The following is a 17,318-nucleotide window of genomic DNA, read 5'->3' as shown; positions in this document are numbered from 1 at the left end:
AGATTTATAAGAAAAATTCTATATTAATATTTCGATCTAACAATGTATGAGTTCAAACATCGCTTCCGTAACGTTTCCAACTTGCCAACACAACACTAAATTCAAAGGTGTCGGCAAATGTTGAAGTTAAGAAACTCATTACTCAACATAAAGTGCGAACCACAAGCTCAACAAAAACAAAAACAATCATAAAACGACAAGTCCCTTATGTATAGTTGTGAGGTGAATGGAACAAAAGCCCCGCCAACTGAAGGTAACCGTCCGTACCAACCACCCACTGCGCCGGTTATCCATCCTTCATCAAAGCCCCATGTTACAAGCAGAGCTGTCATCCACGATAAAACGACGCCGTAGGCTCGTAGAATTCAAAACAATAATATTCCAACGTGCCGCACGGCCGCATACGTCAGCAAACGGATGATCCTTGTACGACGGTAAAGGTCAACAAATCGGACGGCTTCTGCGAGATCGCTTCAAAGTCTTGACCCCTCCAAACAGAAAACTGCCAAAAAATTTAAAACGGTCGTTATCTCATCAGCCTCCTTAATATTCACACAATTTTCTTTTTCCAGAGTTCACAGCAACCCTTCTTCTACTATATCCTACATTATTGTTAACGTTGGTGTTCCGAGAAATCTTAACCGTCCGCCGCCAGAAGAAGAAATTTTCCGTACTCAAATTTTCCTGGGAAGTGCTCGCGTTTTCCTGGAAAAATATTTGAAGTCTTCTTTTATTAAGGTATTGGAGGCAGACCAAGTTGCTGAAGCGTCCTTGCTTTGAATTCAATTCACCACTCGTCTGCTTTTTCTTTGTTTCTTTGCTGTTTGTGAGTTTTTATATCCTCCTCTTTCTGTTGTGTTTGTTCACTTTGACAACTTTACCTGTGGATTTCTGGGTTCTGTAGGTTATGGCGTGGAGGAATCTGGGATCGCTTTTTAATTTCCGGGGTATCTTTCAGGTTGGTAAATTAATCTAGCTTTTGAATGTACTGTTTATCGTATTGGAAATTGGAATAGTGACTGTAACTTCCATTTCGAATTGAGAAATGCTAAGAGGACTCTGTCAAAAAGTTGGAATCTCTATAGACTCTCTGTCATATCATGTTTTTGGCACAACTTTTTATAATGTTGGGACGGTAATTGACATTAAAATGTGAGGCGACAGAGAGTCTGAGAGTTCCACTTTTGAGAGAGAACCCTTAACATTTCTCTTTCGAATTTACGCTGTTATCAGTCACATGCCTCTTTTAGCAGATTTTTACTTTATTAAAGTATGATTTATTGTTTAAGAATGATTGAAGTTCAATGTCTCAGGTTAAATTGGTATCAAGTTTTTTGTGTTTTGGAAGATTAATTTGTAGTAGCTTCAAACTGTGACACATAAAGCGGTAAACTTTTGGGTTCTTTTTGTCCGTTCGTTGATATAGATTTGGAGACATCTTTTAATAAAATTTCAAATGAAATCAAATATTATCTTGGCCAATGTATTTCTGTTGGGAAGTGATTTAGTGTATTTGTTCGAGCAGGGAAGAACTTCGGAGACGGAACTGGGAAGGTACACGATTAAATCCCATGGAGCTGCACTTGCAAAGAAGCACATGCACGATTGGCTTATACTGGTGCTCCTTGGAGTGATAGATCTCATTTTGTTCATCATTCATCCGTTCCACCGTTTCGTGGGGAAGGATATGATGGAAGACCTTAGATATCCCATGAAAGAGAGCACGGTGCCTCTGTGGGCTGTCCCTGTACGTTTTTCGCTTCTTCTTTTAGTCCAATTCCATTTTTTATCAATGTTCATTTGGTTGGATTGTATGGATTTGATAGCAGTACTAAGGTTAACGGGATTGATTCTTCTGTCGATGTCTTTAGATGTACTCGGTTTTGTTGCCTATTGCGATTTTCCTCTTTTTCTATATGCGTCGGAAAGATGTCTATGATCTGCACCACAGCATTCTAGGTAATATATTTCTTTTGCTGTTTGATTAGTTTTATCAAACTCGGAACCTTTTATTTGTTTATTTTGTTCTGTGGATTAATTTGGTTATATATCTATCTGCAAGAGCAGGCCTCTTGTTCGCCGTGCTGATTACTGGTGTTATCACGGATGCGATTAAAAATGCGGTTGGCCGGCCTCGACCAGACTTCTTTTGGCGTTGCTTTCCTGATGGAAAAGATGTATGCTTCCATTAATATCCTGATGGAAAGTTTGTTGTAATGTGATATGGAAATTTGCTCTGTATCGTGTAAAATCTGATACTTATATATCTTTTTGCTTTGTGTAGGTTTATGATACTTTTGGGGGTGTAATGTGCCATGGTAAGAGCGGTGACATAAAGGAAGGACATAAGAGTTTTCCAAGCGGTCACGCTTCATGTAAGAAATGCTTCCTGCTGTTATACGCAGTTTAAGTCTACCAGACCCGTTTACTTTCTCGAATTTCAGCATGTATGTCCATACAACTGATACAGCTTGCCATTGTTCTACAGGGTCCTTTGCAGGTTTGGGATTTCTCTCGTTGTACTTGTGCGGGAAGATTAAAGCATTTGATCGCCAAGGGCACGTGGCGAAACTATGTATTGTCTTGCTTCCTCTACTTGCTGCATCTCTCGTTGGCATTTCAAGAGTAGATGACTATTGGCACCATTGGCAAGATGTGTTTGCTGGAGGCCTCTTAGGTCATGTTCATTCCCATTCCCCATCTCTTTTCTTTAGTTAACGCTCTAATGTAAGAATGTGAGAGCTTTATACGCGGTTCATATTTTGCAGGACTTGTTGTGGCTTCATTTTGTTACCGGCAATTCTTCCCTTCCCCTTATACCGATCAAGGTCGCATCTTCTTCATCTGTTCCTTATTTTTCCTGTATACTTCCACAAAATACCTGTGGCTAGATTACGTTTGTTCTGTATGTTTGTTGTTTTTGCGTTTCAGTTCGCTAACTATTTCTTGATGAATTCAGGATGGGGTCCTTATGCGTATTTCTCTGCATTGGAGGAAACACGTAGCCATTCAAATCCGGGTGTCAATCCTATGAACAATGCACTGAGTGTGCAGGTGATCGGGGCTCAGAATGTGAACGAACAACACATACAAATTGGCGATGCACTTGCAGCAATGTCTCACAACCGATACACAAGCATTAGTTTGCATGAAATGGAATCGGGCGAAAAGTAGTGTTGTACATGGCGGGCTTTGTTTAGGTACTCCACGTACTGCTTATGCTTATGTAGATACCGGTTTAAGACACCTTGCGTAGACAGGTTATTAGTTTTTAGTACCATATACAGAGTTTAGTTTGCTAATGATGAATTTATGAAGAAGTCTAAATCTGCAGTTGGCCTAACATTTCTTCCTTTGATCTAACTTTTCATTTTTTCCAGATCAAGGTGTGACTAAAGGCTAAAGTAAAGATTTAGATACCGTCACGTAAGTAAAAATACGGAACATAGAGAATAATACGGTATCTGGGAAGTAATCCGTAGACTCTACGATACCGAGTACCTGACTATTTGAGGTAGATTTTAGGTATGCCTCAAGATGAATGTGTGTATTTTTGGTTTTCTGTAGACTCTATCATCATACTTCACCAAATAATCCTCAGACTTTTTAGCCAAAATGGTCATTGACATATGCATAACTCATCACTTTGGTCCCTGAGATTTGAAATCAATAGAAGTGGTCCCTTAGTTTGACCATCATCAATCATTTTGATCATTTCATGAAAAATTATATTAAGTAAGGACCAAAATGACAAAAATACCCTCAATTTAATAAACAATTGGCCAAATGATTTGGCAAAAATTGAAGGTATTTTTGTCATTTTAGCCTTATTTAATGGAGATTTTTCATGGAATGACCAAAATGATTGATGATGGACAAACTTAGGCACTACTTCTATTGATATTCAAATATGTGAGATCAAAGTAAGGAGTTGTCAAATCTCATGGATCATTTTGACTAAAAAGCTTAATCCTTAAGAGCTTTGACTTTGGCACGCCCTGGTTGGATTAAATTATTGGAATAACTAATCTTGCTATACTAGCTTATCTTCTAATATAATTAAGTTAATCTTGATTATCTTAAAAGTTAAAACTCCTCCACAAATGGTGTGGTGCCACCTACTCTGTTTCCTTTAACGGTGAAATTTTTTGAAAAGATAAAAAAGTGGAAAAGGCTTGCCCGTAGAACAAGTAAAGAACACGGAGAGAGAATCACCAGTTTTGTAGTTGGTGCATGGAATGTTAAGCACCAAAAGAGCTTCTCTTTATAAAGACATTCCCTTTTGGAATTTTGAATCGAATCCCATTTGCCTGCAACAAAGCTCCAAGAGATGTGGGATTTGAATACGTGATCTCGAGCCCAGTAATAAATATTTTTAATTACTTAAGTTGCAATTTTTATTTTTTTTAATTTAAGAGAACACTGAGTCAAATATTGATGTTTTTAATTGCTCGAGTTATAAGGTTCAAGCAAAATTTTAAAAAAAGTTTACTTTAATAAGTTTTTTAATTAATAGAAATTTGTTAGCCAATATTTTACAAATTGCATCTATTTTCTTTACCTTTGTTAATTTCTATCATTTAATTTTCTTCAATTTATTTGATGTTACGGTTGAAATTGAAAGGAGTGTGTAAAAGGTAAAAAAAAAATCGCAAGTTCAAGCCTAGATATATTCATTTGTACGTTATGAAGCTAAAATGACGCCTAAGCATGTTGTTAATCATTTCATTTCGGATAAACCTAAGTAATTTACTATTAATCGTGATTAGTTTTGATCAAATTATGCTTGCCTGTCCTCGACGTCCACGGCCAGCAATCAGCCCTCGGCAAAAAGCCGCGATTTCTCACTGCTTTTGGTTAATATTTAAAATCCAAAATTCAAAAAGTTTTTTGTAAACTCCGTTGTACTTTCTTTCACTCCACGCTTTTCCTTTTTCAGTTTTCTGGTTTCCGCTCTTCTTCCCCAAAAACCACTCACCCTGCTGCTCCCTTCGCCGCCTTGAGCTCGAAGCCGGAACCCCGCCCCCTACTATTACTCGCTCGGAGACTGCTCCTGTCGTACGGAATTTGCATGTACTTCTCACTCTCTTGCTCTCTCTGTTAGTTTTTATAAGTTTTTATGCACATTGTAATGTTCTTGTTTCAAATTGTTCATTTCGTTTTTAATTTTTACTCTGTGTATCCAGCTTACTATGGTTTGTTTCTTCAAATTTTCTGGCTTTTTTTTTTAGTTATGTTTTGTGTTTTGTTGCATAGAAAATTTAGGAAAGTAAAAGAAACTAGAACTTCACGTAGTCGCTTTTGTTTCCGAAGAAAGAAAATTTGGAAAAACTCTAATGTCAATCAAGCCGAAATGTTGAATTTAATTTTATTGTTTAAATTCATTTCTTAATTTGAAATGCCAGTGAGATTGGATTTATAAATTCATAGATTTTTATGGAGTTTAATTAATTTGTAGATATTTTATATAAAATTTTGATTCAATTCCTTCGAAATCTCATGGAGAGATGTGATATTTGTGGATACTTAAAATACATTACGAAATCTCTCCAATTCCCTCTAATTCCTCAACTTTCTCAAATTTTTTAAAATAAATTTCTAATTGAATATACCTAGGATGTTATAAACTTCTTTAAAATTCTAATTGAATACACCTAGATTTCTGAGGATTTTAAAAAACTATCTTAAAATTATAATTGAATATACCTTGAATTTCAGAAAATCACTTAAAATCCTGATTGAATACCCTTAGATTCATTAAAAGAATTAAAATCCTTCAAAATCCCAATTGAATACCCTTAGATACATTAAAAGAATTAAAATCCTTCAAAATTCCAATTGAATACACCCCTAAGATGTGATTACTTGATAATTACAGTGTTTTTCATTTTCCATTTAGTGAAAAATGCCAGAAATTCAGTTGGGTTGCCACACTGTAAGGTCCCATGGAGTCCAGGTGGCAAAGGTTCATATGCATGATTGGCTGATTCTGTTGGTTCTGGCCGGAATTGATCTTGGTTTGAACCTGATAGAGCCGTTTCACCGCTTTGTTGGGGAGGACATGATGACAGACCTCAAGTACCCTTTGAAAGTCAATACAGTTCCCTTCTGGAGTGTCCCGGTAGGTTTTGTTTTTGCGAAAACAATGTCATGCTGGGAAAATTTGGATAAGTTTGAATTTTGCATTGGTCTCGCTTTTGTGATGACACTGTAAGGAGAAGAAGAATCTTATTTTGTACTTCTGGTAACAGATAATTGCGGTACTGTTGCCGCTTGCTGTCATTCTTGTGTACTACTTCATCCGAAAGGATGTCTATGATCTGCACCAGGCCATTTTGGGTAACTATCATCTCTTTCTTTTTCGTTTTTGTGATTTTTGCATTGCGTAATGTTGTTTGCGTGTTGTTGTATTTTGTTAACGCTTGCATTGTCTATCTATGCTCATTTAGGCCTTCTATTCTCTGTCTTCATAACCGCCATTTTAACTGATGCAATCAAAGATGGTGTTGGTCGACCTCGTCCGGACTTCTTTTGGCGTTGTTTCCCCGATGGAAAAGGGGTGGGCCTTCTTTTCGTTGTTTAGTTTTGATCCTCCTCACTTACACATGCATATGATACACGATTGATCCACTGTCCACGTCCAGGTATTTGATCCTACCACAAAGGATGTCATGTGTACTGGAAGCAAGAGTGTCATTAAGGAAGGACATAAAAGCTTCCCAAGCGGGCATACTTCATGTAAGCATTTTGATACTTCGAGAAACTGTATACATGAAAGACGATTAAAGTTTAGGGCTGCATGCTGCCTATCTGTTTCCTATAGGTTATCTGCATATTCTGTCTTCGTGTTACCCAACTATTTTCTTTAGTGCATATGTATGTTTGACATTGTACTGTGTAGCTCAAAAGACAGTGCCGTTGTCAACATGCAGGGTCCTTTGCAGGTCTTGGTTTCCTTGCATGGTACTTATCGGGGAAAGTACGGGCGTTTGATCGTAGAGGACATGTTGATAAGCTTTGTATTGTCTTTCTACCACTACTTATTGCAGCACTGGTGGGAGTTTCTCGAGTTGATGACTATTGGCATCATTGGCAAGATGTTTGTGCTGGCAGCCTTATAGGTACCTTGTCTGCCTCTGGCATCACCGGCATGATTTTGTGGGAAAACAATGAGTTTGTCGGGTTTTCCATTTTACTTGTATGTTCTTTGTGCAGGAATCACCATTGCTTCATTTTGTTACCTGCAATTCTTTCCACCTCCATACGACGCAGATGGTAATTTTATCTTCCTTATCTTCTGTATATATAACTCTGTCTTCCTTGCAAAGGCTTTCTAGTTCTGTCAAGTCCCATGAACATTTTATCTTGCAATGAAAAACTGTGATTTCTAGAGTTCGTTATTTGAACTCGTGTGCATATTAGTAGCCTGGCGGACTCATTGTTCACGAGATTCTTTCTGTTTATTTGGTTGGATGGGCAGGTTGGGGACCTCATGCATACTTTCAGATGCTGGCAGAATCTCAAAATCGCGATGAATCCTCGTCTAACAATGCCAATAGTCTTAGTGTGCAGCCAGCAGAGCTGACGAGTATATACGTCCAACCTCACAATGGCGCTGAATTATCGCGAGGCAATAGCGGAGACACGAACTCCATGCTACACGGACACGAAAATGGGAGAAGGCACCCGAGTATAGGCTGTTTGTAGAGTAGGATAGTGTTAATGAGCAGATGTTCATATTCTAGGATCCATGCCGTGTGAATTTGGTAGACGGTAATCGTTGTTTATAATCCAGATGAATTTTGCGTTGTTCGTATTACATTGGTTGTTGATGCACAAAACCGGAAGGTCTTGGAACAACGTAAATCCGACCGTGAATCATGCAAACGCCCAAGAACACACAGATGTATCGTGGTTCACCCCAATGTTTGGGCTACGTCCACACTGATGTTGATTGTATTCCTCTGTAACTGTATGTATGGATTACAAAGTGTTGTTGTGTTTGTGAGGGTATTGTCCTCTGTTGGGTTCACAGAGTCTAATTTGTGAGGGGAGGAGTCCCCTTTTATAGAATAAGGGGTCCTCCTTTTACATAATTATGGGCTGGGTAATGAGGCCCAATGTGTCAAAGTCTGAGGCCCAATATGTGTGGTACCAACAGTAGTCCCCCAAGTCTTCAGTCAAGAGAGTCTTTTGGCTAGAGACTTCAAATCAAATTCATGTATGGGTCGAAGTGACTAAATGTCTTGAACCAGTACTCAACCCAAGGCAATGCTCAACATAAAGCAATACTCGGCCATAGGTATCACACGTTACGAGATTGCTCGGCTAGAGGCGATGCTCGTTGCGAGGCTGTTCGGCTACAGGCTATGCTCGCGGCGAGGCGTTTGCTCGGCTGGAGGCGATGCTCGTTGCGAGGCGGCTGCGCTTCAAAAAATCCTTAAAATTTGAGAAGAGAAAAGATTGGAGAAGTGTGGTATTGGGATTGGAGCAGCCGAAGGAAGTAATGCTGGGCGATTGATTTGGATTTTTGGGTTCTAATTTGGGTTTTGAGAGAGAAGGGGGGAGGGTGTGGGTTTGGTGGGCGTACAAAAGAATTGACCCCCTCTCCCTCTCTATGTGGGAGTCCTTTGCCAATTGGGAATTCGGGACCGGGTTGGGGTATGCTTGGGATTTCTGATTTCTCTGCAGATTCACGGTGGAGGTCGTGAAGTTTTCACGGTGGTGAGATGAAAAAATGAAAGAGAACCGACATAGTTTTTCATGTCGATTTCCACATACGGCGCCAAATGTTGATGCACAAAACCGGAAGGTCTTGGTACAACGTAAATCCGACCGTGAATCGTGCAAACGCCCAAGAACATAAAGATGTATCGTGGTTCACCCCAATGTTTGGGCTACGTCCACACTGATGTTGATTGTATTTCTCTATAACTGTATGTATGGATTACAAGCTCAAGGGGAGTCCCCCTGAGGAAGAAAGTGTTGTCTCTGAGTTGTCTGAGACTTGTATGTTTTGGGGTATCCTAGAGTCTCATTTGTGAGGGGGGAGGAGTCCCCTTTTATAGAATAAGGGGATCCTCCTTTTACATAATTATGGGCTGGGTAATGAGGCTCAAATGTTGAGGCCTAATGTGTCAAAGTCTGAAGCCGAATATATGTGGTACCAACATTGGCTATTATTGGATGTTAAGGTGAAAGATGTTCTACAAATGACGTGAGCAGACACATCTACCCAGTTTTTCTTTGTCATCCGGTTGGAGTGTGAGGAACGAATTAGTTTGAAAAACAGAAGAGAATAGTGATGTGACATGTTATATGCCTTTTTTGAAATACATGAGATTCGAGAAGCAGCCAAAGTCAAGCCGCAGGATTTTCTTGATCAACACTCCCTGCCAACCAGATGCCAATATTCACGTTCACATTTCACGTCATAAACTATATGCTTTGTCCTTTTCATACCGCTGGATTTGAAAAAAAAAAAAAAGTAAATAACCATGGCTTGTCACTAGTTATTTTTTTTTAAATAACTAATTGTCTCTCTTTAATATATATATATATATATATATATAATTGTTATTAGTATTCCAAAAATCTCATTCTACACTCTAAACTTTAACGAAAAACTACATTTTTACACTAAAAAGTCAATCATGGTACTATTTATTTTATCCTTATTGTTAAAACTCAAATTTCCATTCACTTTTCATTAGTTTTCCTTATATTATAAGCATGTGTTCGCGTCCAGACGCATGGTGTTGGCGCATTGCTGATTTTTCTAATCAATGGGCCAGCCACTTTTTTTCTTCTTCAGTAGGCCCAATACTGGTTTAGTGAGCGTATCTTCTAATAAGATGTGGAATTGAGAAATACCCTTCACATTTTAATTTGGACAAGTAATTTTTAGGCAATTTTACCTATCGGCGCACATTTTTATTTTATTTTTAACCATTAAATTGAATAATCAAACGGGATCAACGATCAGAATTTTAAGTGCTCATTGCCAGAAAATGAAAAATAAAGCTTTCATTTACATTTAATCGTATCATTATTTTAATTTTTTTATAATACACTGATGTATTACATTCGTCATTTAGAGCCGTTAGATCCAACCCTTAGAATTATATCAAAGGCTCCAAATGCAAGAATATTTTGTACTCATATGTATTATAGTCAAATCAATACCCATATTTTCTTCAGAAATTGAAAAGGGAAAATGGGCATTGAAAAAATGAAAAATGAAAAATAAACCATTTAAATATCTAATTTTATATTGAACCATTTAATATTGATCACTTAACTTCAAAGCAAGCACCCTTAGTTGGTATGTACGGAAGAGTTCTGTTTAAGTCAGAGTTAGAGCATTAATTAGAGATTGGACCATGGATCAATACCGATTGGACTTGTTAACCAATTCAAGCATGAGAATATTCGACGAATTAACCATATAATATATAAATATGCCACGCATTGGATTTTTTTTTTTTTTTTTGAAGAATGCCACGCATTGGATTTAGTAACCGATTCATCAATTAAAAGCATATTTTGACCCAAAATATTAAAAGCATATTTAACTTAATCAAACCTAATTAATTATTCAATTGCATAAGATTAGCATTTGCCTGGTAAGTGGCCACACACACGCAGACAGACAATATTGACCAAGCACACTGCCCTACAAAGCCCTCATTTCCTGGAGAAACCCTAGTACGACCAAGCCCTCATGTTTTGACTTGCCACCCAATTCTTCCCCTCCTCGCCTCTCTAATCTCTCTATATATAAACCCCTCTTCACTTCCTCTCTTCAAACAACTCTCTGAAACCTCAAAACCTCAAAAACCATCAGTTCTCAACTTGTTCGTCTGTTTCAGGGGCTACGGCTGAGATTTGAGGCAAACACGACTGCGAGTGCGAGCTATATATTCCTACTTTTTTTTTATTGAAATGGAGATTGTTCCGACTACGTACTACGACAACTTGAAGAGGTGCTGGAGGAGAAGAAGGTACCAAAAGCTGAATGGTGAGCCCAGAAAGAAGATGAGGGTCACAAGGCTCGGCGGAGGAGCTAAAGGGAGCACTAGTCCTAAACGGAGTTGGAAGCTCAAGACCAAGCTGAGGCTGATGAAATTTGTTTCACCAATGAAGCTTTTGACAAAGTTGCATAACGGTTACGTGGACCTGATGATTCGGATGGCGGGAAAGGCCGGCGGCGTTGGGAGGATTTCCGCGAAGAAGATTGCAAAACCCCAAGATCAGGTTTCAGTGGCTACCTGTGGTGATCAGTTAGTTGACAGCAGATTGGTTTTGGAGATTTACAAGAGATTGGCAGCTTCTCGCCAATTGGCTGATCATGGATTGATAGTTGAAAGTCAAAGCAACTTCTTCAACTTGATGGATATGTAGTTTCGTTTTTAATTAGTGTTACCATTTTGATAATTCTATTTGTTAAATGTTAATCAAAAGTTTGGACGTCTGCAGAAATTGTAAAGTTTTTGTACTCTGGGAGCCTTTAAAGAAACTCAATATAAATTGGTTGAATTTTTGGTACGTATGTGCGTTTAATTTAACACTCATACATATTTCATCCACCTACACTTGGTAACTGAATTTTTTTACAACACGCAAGGGAAGTGCATGAAACTAAAAATGAGTGTGTATACAAAGTCTGCAAGCCATCTTTGAAAAAACGTTGTACTCCCGAGGCGGCCTAAGCAATGAAACTTAGAGCTCGTTTGAAACTGTTTTTTAAATGGATGAAAGTGCTTTTTGTGGAGATGTTATTAGAAACAATCTTTTGTAAAAATGCAAGTGCATACTTGTAGTGCTTTAAACACCAGTTATGTGCTTCTTGTACGCAGGAAGCACTTTTGTAACCCATAAACATTTGCTCTAAAAACGTTTTCAGTCATTTTAAAAACACTTTCAAACGAGCCCTTAACTTCTCAAACTATGTACGCCTTGTGAGTCAAACCACATTTTCCATAAATTTTAGAACTCAGTTATACTATTTGGTAGAAAATATTGCAGTCCTAGTCTTTATAATTAGTCACTTGAGGGCACGTTTGTTTGGCCTCTTTAAGTCTCACTGGACTGGACTGCCTTAGGTAGGAGTCCTAGCCCGTGTATGGCGCAAACAAAGACTGCCTTTAATGAGATTAAGTCGGACTCGCACCGACTAAAAGCTTCACTAGCTGTTCTTAGCTGGTCCCCCCAAAAACTGGCGGATTGCTAATCTCGTCTCTAGCGCCCACGTCGTCTGCAAGCATACATCCCGGATCTCCTTCTTCCCGCGAACCCAGTTACCAAATCATGCCTTCCGCCCTCTTCTCTAGTCACCAAATCTGAAATGGCTCTGCCCATTCCGTCCCGCGAACCCAACCCCCTGTTTGCTTCAGAGATGAATTCATTCAGTTAAGCTTCGAATAAGCTTAATCCACACCATACACAACACTTCAATTCGAAGATTAAACCTTATAAATCCCAAATATATAAAATATCAAAATCTGCAATAAACCTAGAAATCTATTACCTTGGGTTGCTGTGCACTTCTCCAGAAATTTGTAGGCAAAAAACGAAAGACCTCCAGAAATCCACAATGCTCTTCTCTAGAAACCCAGAAATCTATTACCTTGATTTGGGATTTTTGTGAAAAAGAGAGCTATCTCTAGTTAGAGGAACAAGAAGAAAGACTTGTTGGTCTTTGATCCAAATTAGGTGCAAAATGCACAGCTTCCTCCGTTGAAGAAGAAAACAGGGAGAAAAAGGGGAGAAAAAAGAGGGATGAGAGGGAGACGGTGTGCCGGAGAAAACGAGGGAGAATGGTGGAAAAATGGTGGATGTTTCCAGAAAAAAGGAAGAGAATCCAAAAAGAAAAAAATAAATTAAAAATAAAATAGATAAAATATTAATAGATACATAAAATATTGATAGATATATATATAATATTATAATTTATTAATTAGTCTGCTTCTTAGTCCGACACTGCACCAAACACTACATTAAGCTAGTCCAGCTTAGTCTAGTCTAAGCCAGTCCAGCTTAGTTCCTGAAGCTAGTCCAGTCCGAGACAGTTCGGTACAACAAACACCTCCTGAGAGTTTTTAGGAAAGCTAGGGTTAAATAGCTATTTATGTAATCAAGGGCTAAAATGTTATGGTTTTATTGTAAATAACCTATACTGATAATGGTTAAATGATTTGAAAAGGTAATGCTAGAGAGATCAATTATTTAGACCAAATTTTATAAATCATATGACGTGGTTGTTAATGATTGAATTATTACTTAAATGTTGATTAACGTGCTTATTTTTTATTGATGACACATCACATGATTTACAAATTTAGTCTAAATACTACCAAATTGCACAAATCAATTATATATACTTCACGAATCATTCAATAGGAGCACAAGGATATCGGAATTATTTAATAATTAATATGGATAACGAGAAAGTCGAGCCGCACTTCTTATGCGGGAGAAATTTTTCATTGGGAAGGGAACACGGGGGATACATCACTTGTTTTTATGTAAGTGGTGATAAATTTTAATTTTTAAATTATTAACATTTTAATACACATACCCGCAATTTATTTAGTAACACGTAGTGTATCACTCCATATTCCAATCACACTAAAAAATCTCTCTTTTTGCGGGTTGATCATGAGCTTCTAACTGGAATATATTTGGCCTTTCAGCTACCAAGTCTTTTTCTATGTGCCAAATCTTGTTTTTTGCTTATATAAAATTATTTGAGAAGAGAATATTATTGTTTTATATAATATTGATGCCGTTTCCATCGGAATGTGGTGTGAATTTGTTGATGTTGATTTTATACCCTTTTGTTTTGTTTGTTTTTGTAATGGATGACAGCAATCATATGTAACAGGGACTGAATTAGTAATCAAATTCGAATATAATATTATGTCGATTCATTATTCAAACAAAAAAGGATTAGCCCTTGCCCAGTCAGACATATTGATCAAGTTCATTTTACAAAACTGAATATATTCACATAATTGTTTGATATATCCCGCGCTCAACCATAAGACCTAGCCTGCCACCTTGACTTGGCACCGAAATTCTTCTCCTCCTCTATATAAACCCCATCTGACTTCCTCTCTTGACACACCTCTCTCAAGTCATTTCTACACACACAACTTAAGAAACTGAGTGCAGACACATTAGTACTACTAGAAATCAATTAAAATGGAGATTGTTTCGACCACTTACTACGACAACTTGAAGAGGTACTGGAGGAGGAGAAGGTATCAGAGGCTGAATGCTGACACCAAGAAGAAGATGAGGGTGGCGAAGCTCGGTGGCGGTGGAGCTAAGGGGAGTCCTAGACGTAGTTGGAAGCTCAAAACTAAGCTGAGGCTGCTGAAGTTTGTTTCCCCTATAAAGCTTTTGGCTAAGTTGCATAACGGTTACGTTGACATGATGATTCGGATGGCGGGCAAGGCCGGCGGTGTGGGAAGGATTGCCGCGAAGAAGATCGCAAAACCCCAAGACCAGATTTCAGTGGCTTCTTGTGGTGACGAGTTAGTTGACAGCAGATTGGTTTGGGAGATTTACAAGAGGTTGGCAGCTTCTCGCCAACTAGCTGCCTATTGAATCTTGATAAGTTGAAGCCCAAGCAACTTCTTCGTATTTAGTTTCATCTTCAGTGTGACCAGTGTTTGATTAGTTATATTTGTTACTCAAAAAGTTTGTAATTGTATGAATTTTGTATTCATGGCAGCTTCTCAAGAACTCAATTATTTATTCAATTAATTTTTCTTTGTATGTGTATGTAATCTCTTATAACTTAATTAACCATCTCCGCTTCAATTTCTGTACTTTAAAATTTTATCTCTGAACACAAAAGAGGAGGATGGAAAGTCAAACCACGAGAGTGTGTGTGTGTGTATGAAGCAATGAAATTTGGGTTCATTGGAGAATTGATAGAGCATTGAATGCAGTGCGTTTATTATAAACATGTAGCGACTTTGATGAAAAATTAAAATGCTTCTTGAAAATATATTTTTACCACTCATAAGTGCTTATGTAATTTTTGACAGACGTAGTAAAAAATGTTTTGGGTTATTAAAAACCTCTTCTAACCATTTTAAAAGCAATCTCAAGCAAACATTTAACCTTTTAACATTAGTCAAATCACATACGATAGATTCATTTCTTATTTTCTTTTAGCACAAGTTAAGTCAACTGCATGCGGTTGATGGCCTTGATCGGAAACAGGACCACTGTGAAATTAGATACCGATAGTGAGAAGATTATATATATATATATATATATATATATATAGCTAATTTTATGTAGTCAAGGGATAATCATCTGATGAAACATGGTTAATTTGAAAGCTTACAACTGTTGTTGTGAAGTTCTAAAAACTTAAAACATATGATCATGATCAAAATCTGCATGCATACAACAAATTTAAGATGATCACTTGCACAAAGTCAATCGTATATAATTCACCATTCATGCATGCAAGAAGAGCACAAATATATGGATTTTTGATATGAGAGTTTCCTAAGTGAAATTTCAACCACCAATTTTTTTCCCTAGCTATGTGCCAAATTGTGTCTTCCTTTTCATTGCTTATCAAATTATATGACAAGATAATATTTTTATATTTATATAATTAATTCCGTTTTCCATCTGAATGTGGTGTAAATTTGTTATATTAATTTTGTGCCTTTTTCTTGTTTGTTTTTGCAAAGGATATGGATGATAGCAAAATGACTCATTTGGAAATGTTTTTAAAATGACTGAAAACATTTTTAGAGAAAATGTTTTTAGATTTCAAAAGCACTAACTACCAGTTATGTGCTTCATGCAAGAATAACCAGTTATATGCTTCATGTAAGAAGAACCAGTTATGTGCTTCATGCAAGAAGCACTTCAAGTTCTTTTTCATGATTCACTTGCATTTTTACTAAAAATTAGTTTAGAAAAAAAAACATTTTCACCAAAAACACTTTCAGTTATTTTAAAAACACTTCTCGACGAGCCCTAGTAATTATACAGATATAAGTATTCCATGGATTAGATTTAGTATAATCAATTCGGTATAACATGCAGGATATATCAATGTTGATTACTCAAATAAACAAGATTAGCCCACCTGGTCAGACGTACAATATTGACCAAGTACACTGCAAAACTCACATATATATTCTCATAAATTAGTATGATTATATTCCCTCTAGTAATGTAAGACCTAGCCTTACTTTCTGACTTGGCACACAGTTCTCCTCCTCGTCTATATAAACCCTTCTTACTTCCTCTCTTGGCACACCTCTTTCAAACCCTCAAAACCCTCTCTCTTTATATAAACACAACAAAGAAACTGGGTGCAGACACACTACTAGCTAGTAGAAATCAATTAAAATGGAGATCGACCCGACAACATACTACGACAACTTGAAGAGGTACTGGAGGAGGAGAAGGTACCAAAGGATGAATGGTGAGACCAGAAAGAAGATGAGGGTCACCAGGCTCGGCGGAGGAGCTAAAGGGAGCAACAGTCCTAGGCGGAGTTGGAAGCTCAAGACCAAGCTGAGGTTTCTGAAGTTTGTTTCACCAATAAAACTTTTGGCAAAGTTGCATAATGGTTACGTTGACATGATGATTCGGATGGCGGGCAAGGCCGGGGGTGTGGGAAGGATTGCCGCGAAGAAGATTGCAAAACCCCAAGACCAGATTTCAATGGCTTCTTGTGGTGACGAATTAGTTGACAGCAGATTGGTTTTGGAGATTTACAAGAGGCTGGCTGCTTCTCGCCAACTAGCAGCTGGCTGCTGATTCGAATTCAGATATACATTTAGTTTCATATTTACTTCACTTTTCTTCCTGTTTATCAGAAGTCTGAAAGTTAGGCTGTTTGAGACAGTGACGTTGTAATAACTAAACAGTTTGTAACTGTAAAAATGTTCTCCTCACTCCTCATGGGACCTTTTGAAGTACTCATCAAGTGTGTTTAAAATTTAGAAAAACTAATGAAAAGGGTTTGAAAACTTTGAGTTTTAATGATAAGGACAAAATAAAGGGTAAAGTGAATAGTACCAGGATTGACTTTTTAGTGTAAAAATGTGGTTTTTCGTTAAAGTGAACAGTACCGGGTGATTTTCGTTAAAGTTCCCTTAAAATTTTCCTACGTGCCAATCGTTTTTATATATTTTGAGAACTCAATCATCTCTCAGTAGATAACTTTGTGACTTTTCTTTAGACAAAAGATAACTATTTGTGATTAAATTCAATGATAAGACCAATTAATTATACAGTATGTAACTGTTCCAGTCTTACTTCAAAAAGGG

General features: G+C 37.5%; 5 protein-coding genes across 7 annotated transcripts; all 5 read left to right on the top strand.

Annotated features, from left to right (window-relative positions):
* Positions 1–256: 256 nt before the first annotated feature.
* On the top strand, positions 257–4,038 carry LOC103402655 (lipid phosphate phosphatase 2). Of its 3 annotated transcripts, none has more exons than XM_008341405.4 (10): positions 257–738; positions 905–958; positions 1,526–1,747; positions 1,872–1,959; positions 2,068–2,177; positions 2,285–2,375; positions 2,489–2,677; positions 2,769–2,828; positions 2,960–3,200; positions 3,381–4,038. In XM_008341405.4, the coding sequence occupies exons 2-9, from the start codon at positions 908–910 to the stop codon at positions 3,172–3,174; spliced, it is 1,026 nt and encodes a 341-aa protein (XP_008339627.1). In that variant the 5' UTR covers positions 257–738; positions 905–907; the 3' UTR covers positions 3,175–3,200; positions 3,381–4,038. The 3 variants fall into 3 exon arrangements, with proteins under 3 accessions (XP_008339627.1, XP_028951863.1, XP_008339629.1); XM_008341407.4 differs by lacking the exon at positions 3,381–4,038 and adding an exon at positions 1,314–1,387 and having other exon boundaries at positions 574–738; positions 2,960–3,343; XM_029096030.2 differs by lacking the exon at positions 3,381–4,038 and having other exon boundaries at positions 2,960–3,343.
* A 902-nt stretch (positions 4,039–4,940) lies between these two features.
* LOC103402654 (lipid phosphate phosphatase 2-like) lies at positions 4,941–8,003 on the top strand. Its single transcript, XM_008341403.4, has 8 exons — positions 4,941–5,073; positions 5,900–6,121; positions 6,252–6,339; positions 6,450–6,559; positions 6,645–6,738; positions 6,933–7,121; positions 7,216–7,275; positions 7,481–8,003. The coding sequence occupies exons 2-8, from the start codon at positions 5,906–5,908 to the stop codon at positions 7,705–7,707; spliced, it is 984 nt and encodes a 327-aa protein (XP_008339625.1). The 5' UTR covers positions 4,941–5,073; positions 5,900–5,905; the 3' UTR covers positions 7,708–8,003.
* A 2,941-nt stretch (positions 8,004–10,944) lies between these two features.
* On the top strand, positions 10,945–11,403 carry LOC139192755 (uncharacterized). Its single transcript, XM_070815422.1, has one exon. The coding sequence runs from the start codon at positions 10,945–10,947 to the stop codon at positions 11,401–11,403; it is 459 nt and encodes a 152-aa protein (XP_070671523.1).
* Positions 11,404–14,205: 2,802 nt separating this feature from the next.
* LOC139192754 (uncharacterized) lies at positions 14,206–14,613 on the top strand. Its single transcript, XM_070815421.1, has one exon. It carries the CDS (start codon positions 14,206–14,208, stop codon positions 14,611–14,613), a length of 408 nt encoding a protein of 135 aa, XP_070671522.1.
* Positions 14,614–16,392: 1,779 nt separating this feature from the next.
* LOC114822128 (uncharacterized) lies at positions 16,393–16,806 on the top strand. Its single transcript, XM_029096247.2, has one exon. The coding sequence runs from the start codon at positions 16,393–16,395 to the stop codon at positions 16,804–16,806; it is 414 nt and encodes a 137-aa protein (XP_028952080.1).
* Positions 16,807–17,318: the final 512 nt, after the last annotated feature.

This window comes from Malus domestica, chromosome 16 (assembly GCF_042453785.1).
Source record: "Malus domestica chromosome 16, GDT2T_hap1".
Taxonomy (NCBI): Eukaryota; Viridiplantae; Streptophyta; class Magnoliopsida; order Rosales; family Rosaceae; genus Malus; species Malus domestica.
Note: the sequence above shows the minus strand (reverse complement) of the source record. Positions and strands in the feature narration are given on the sequence as shown.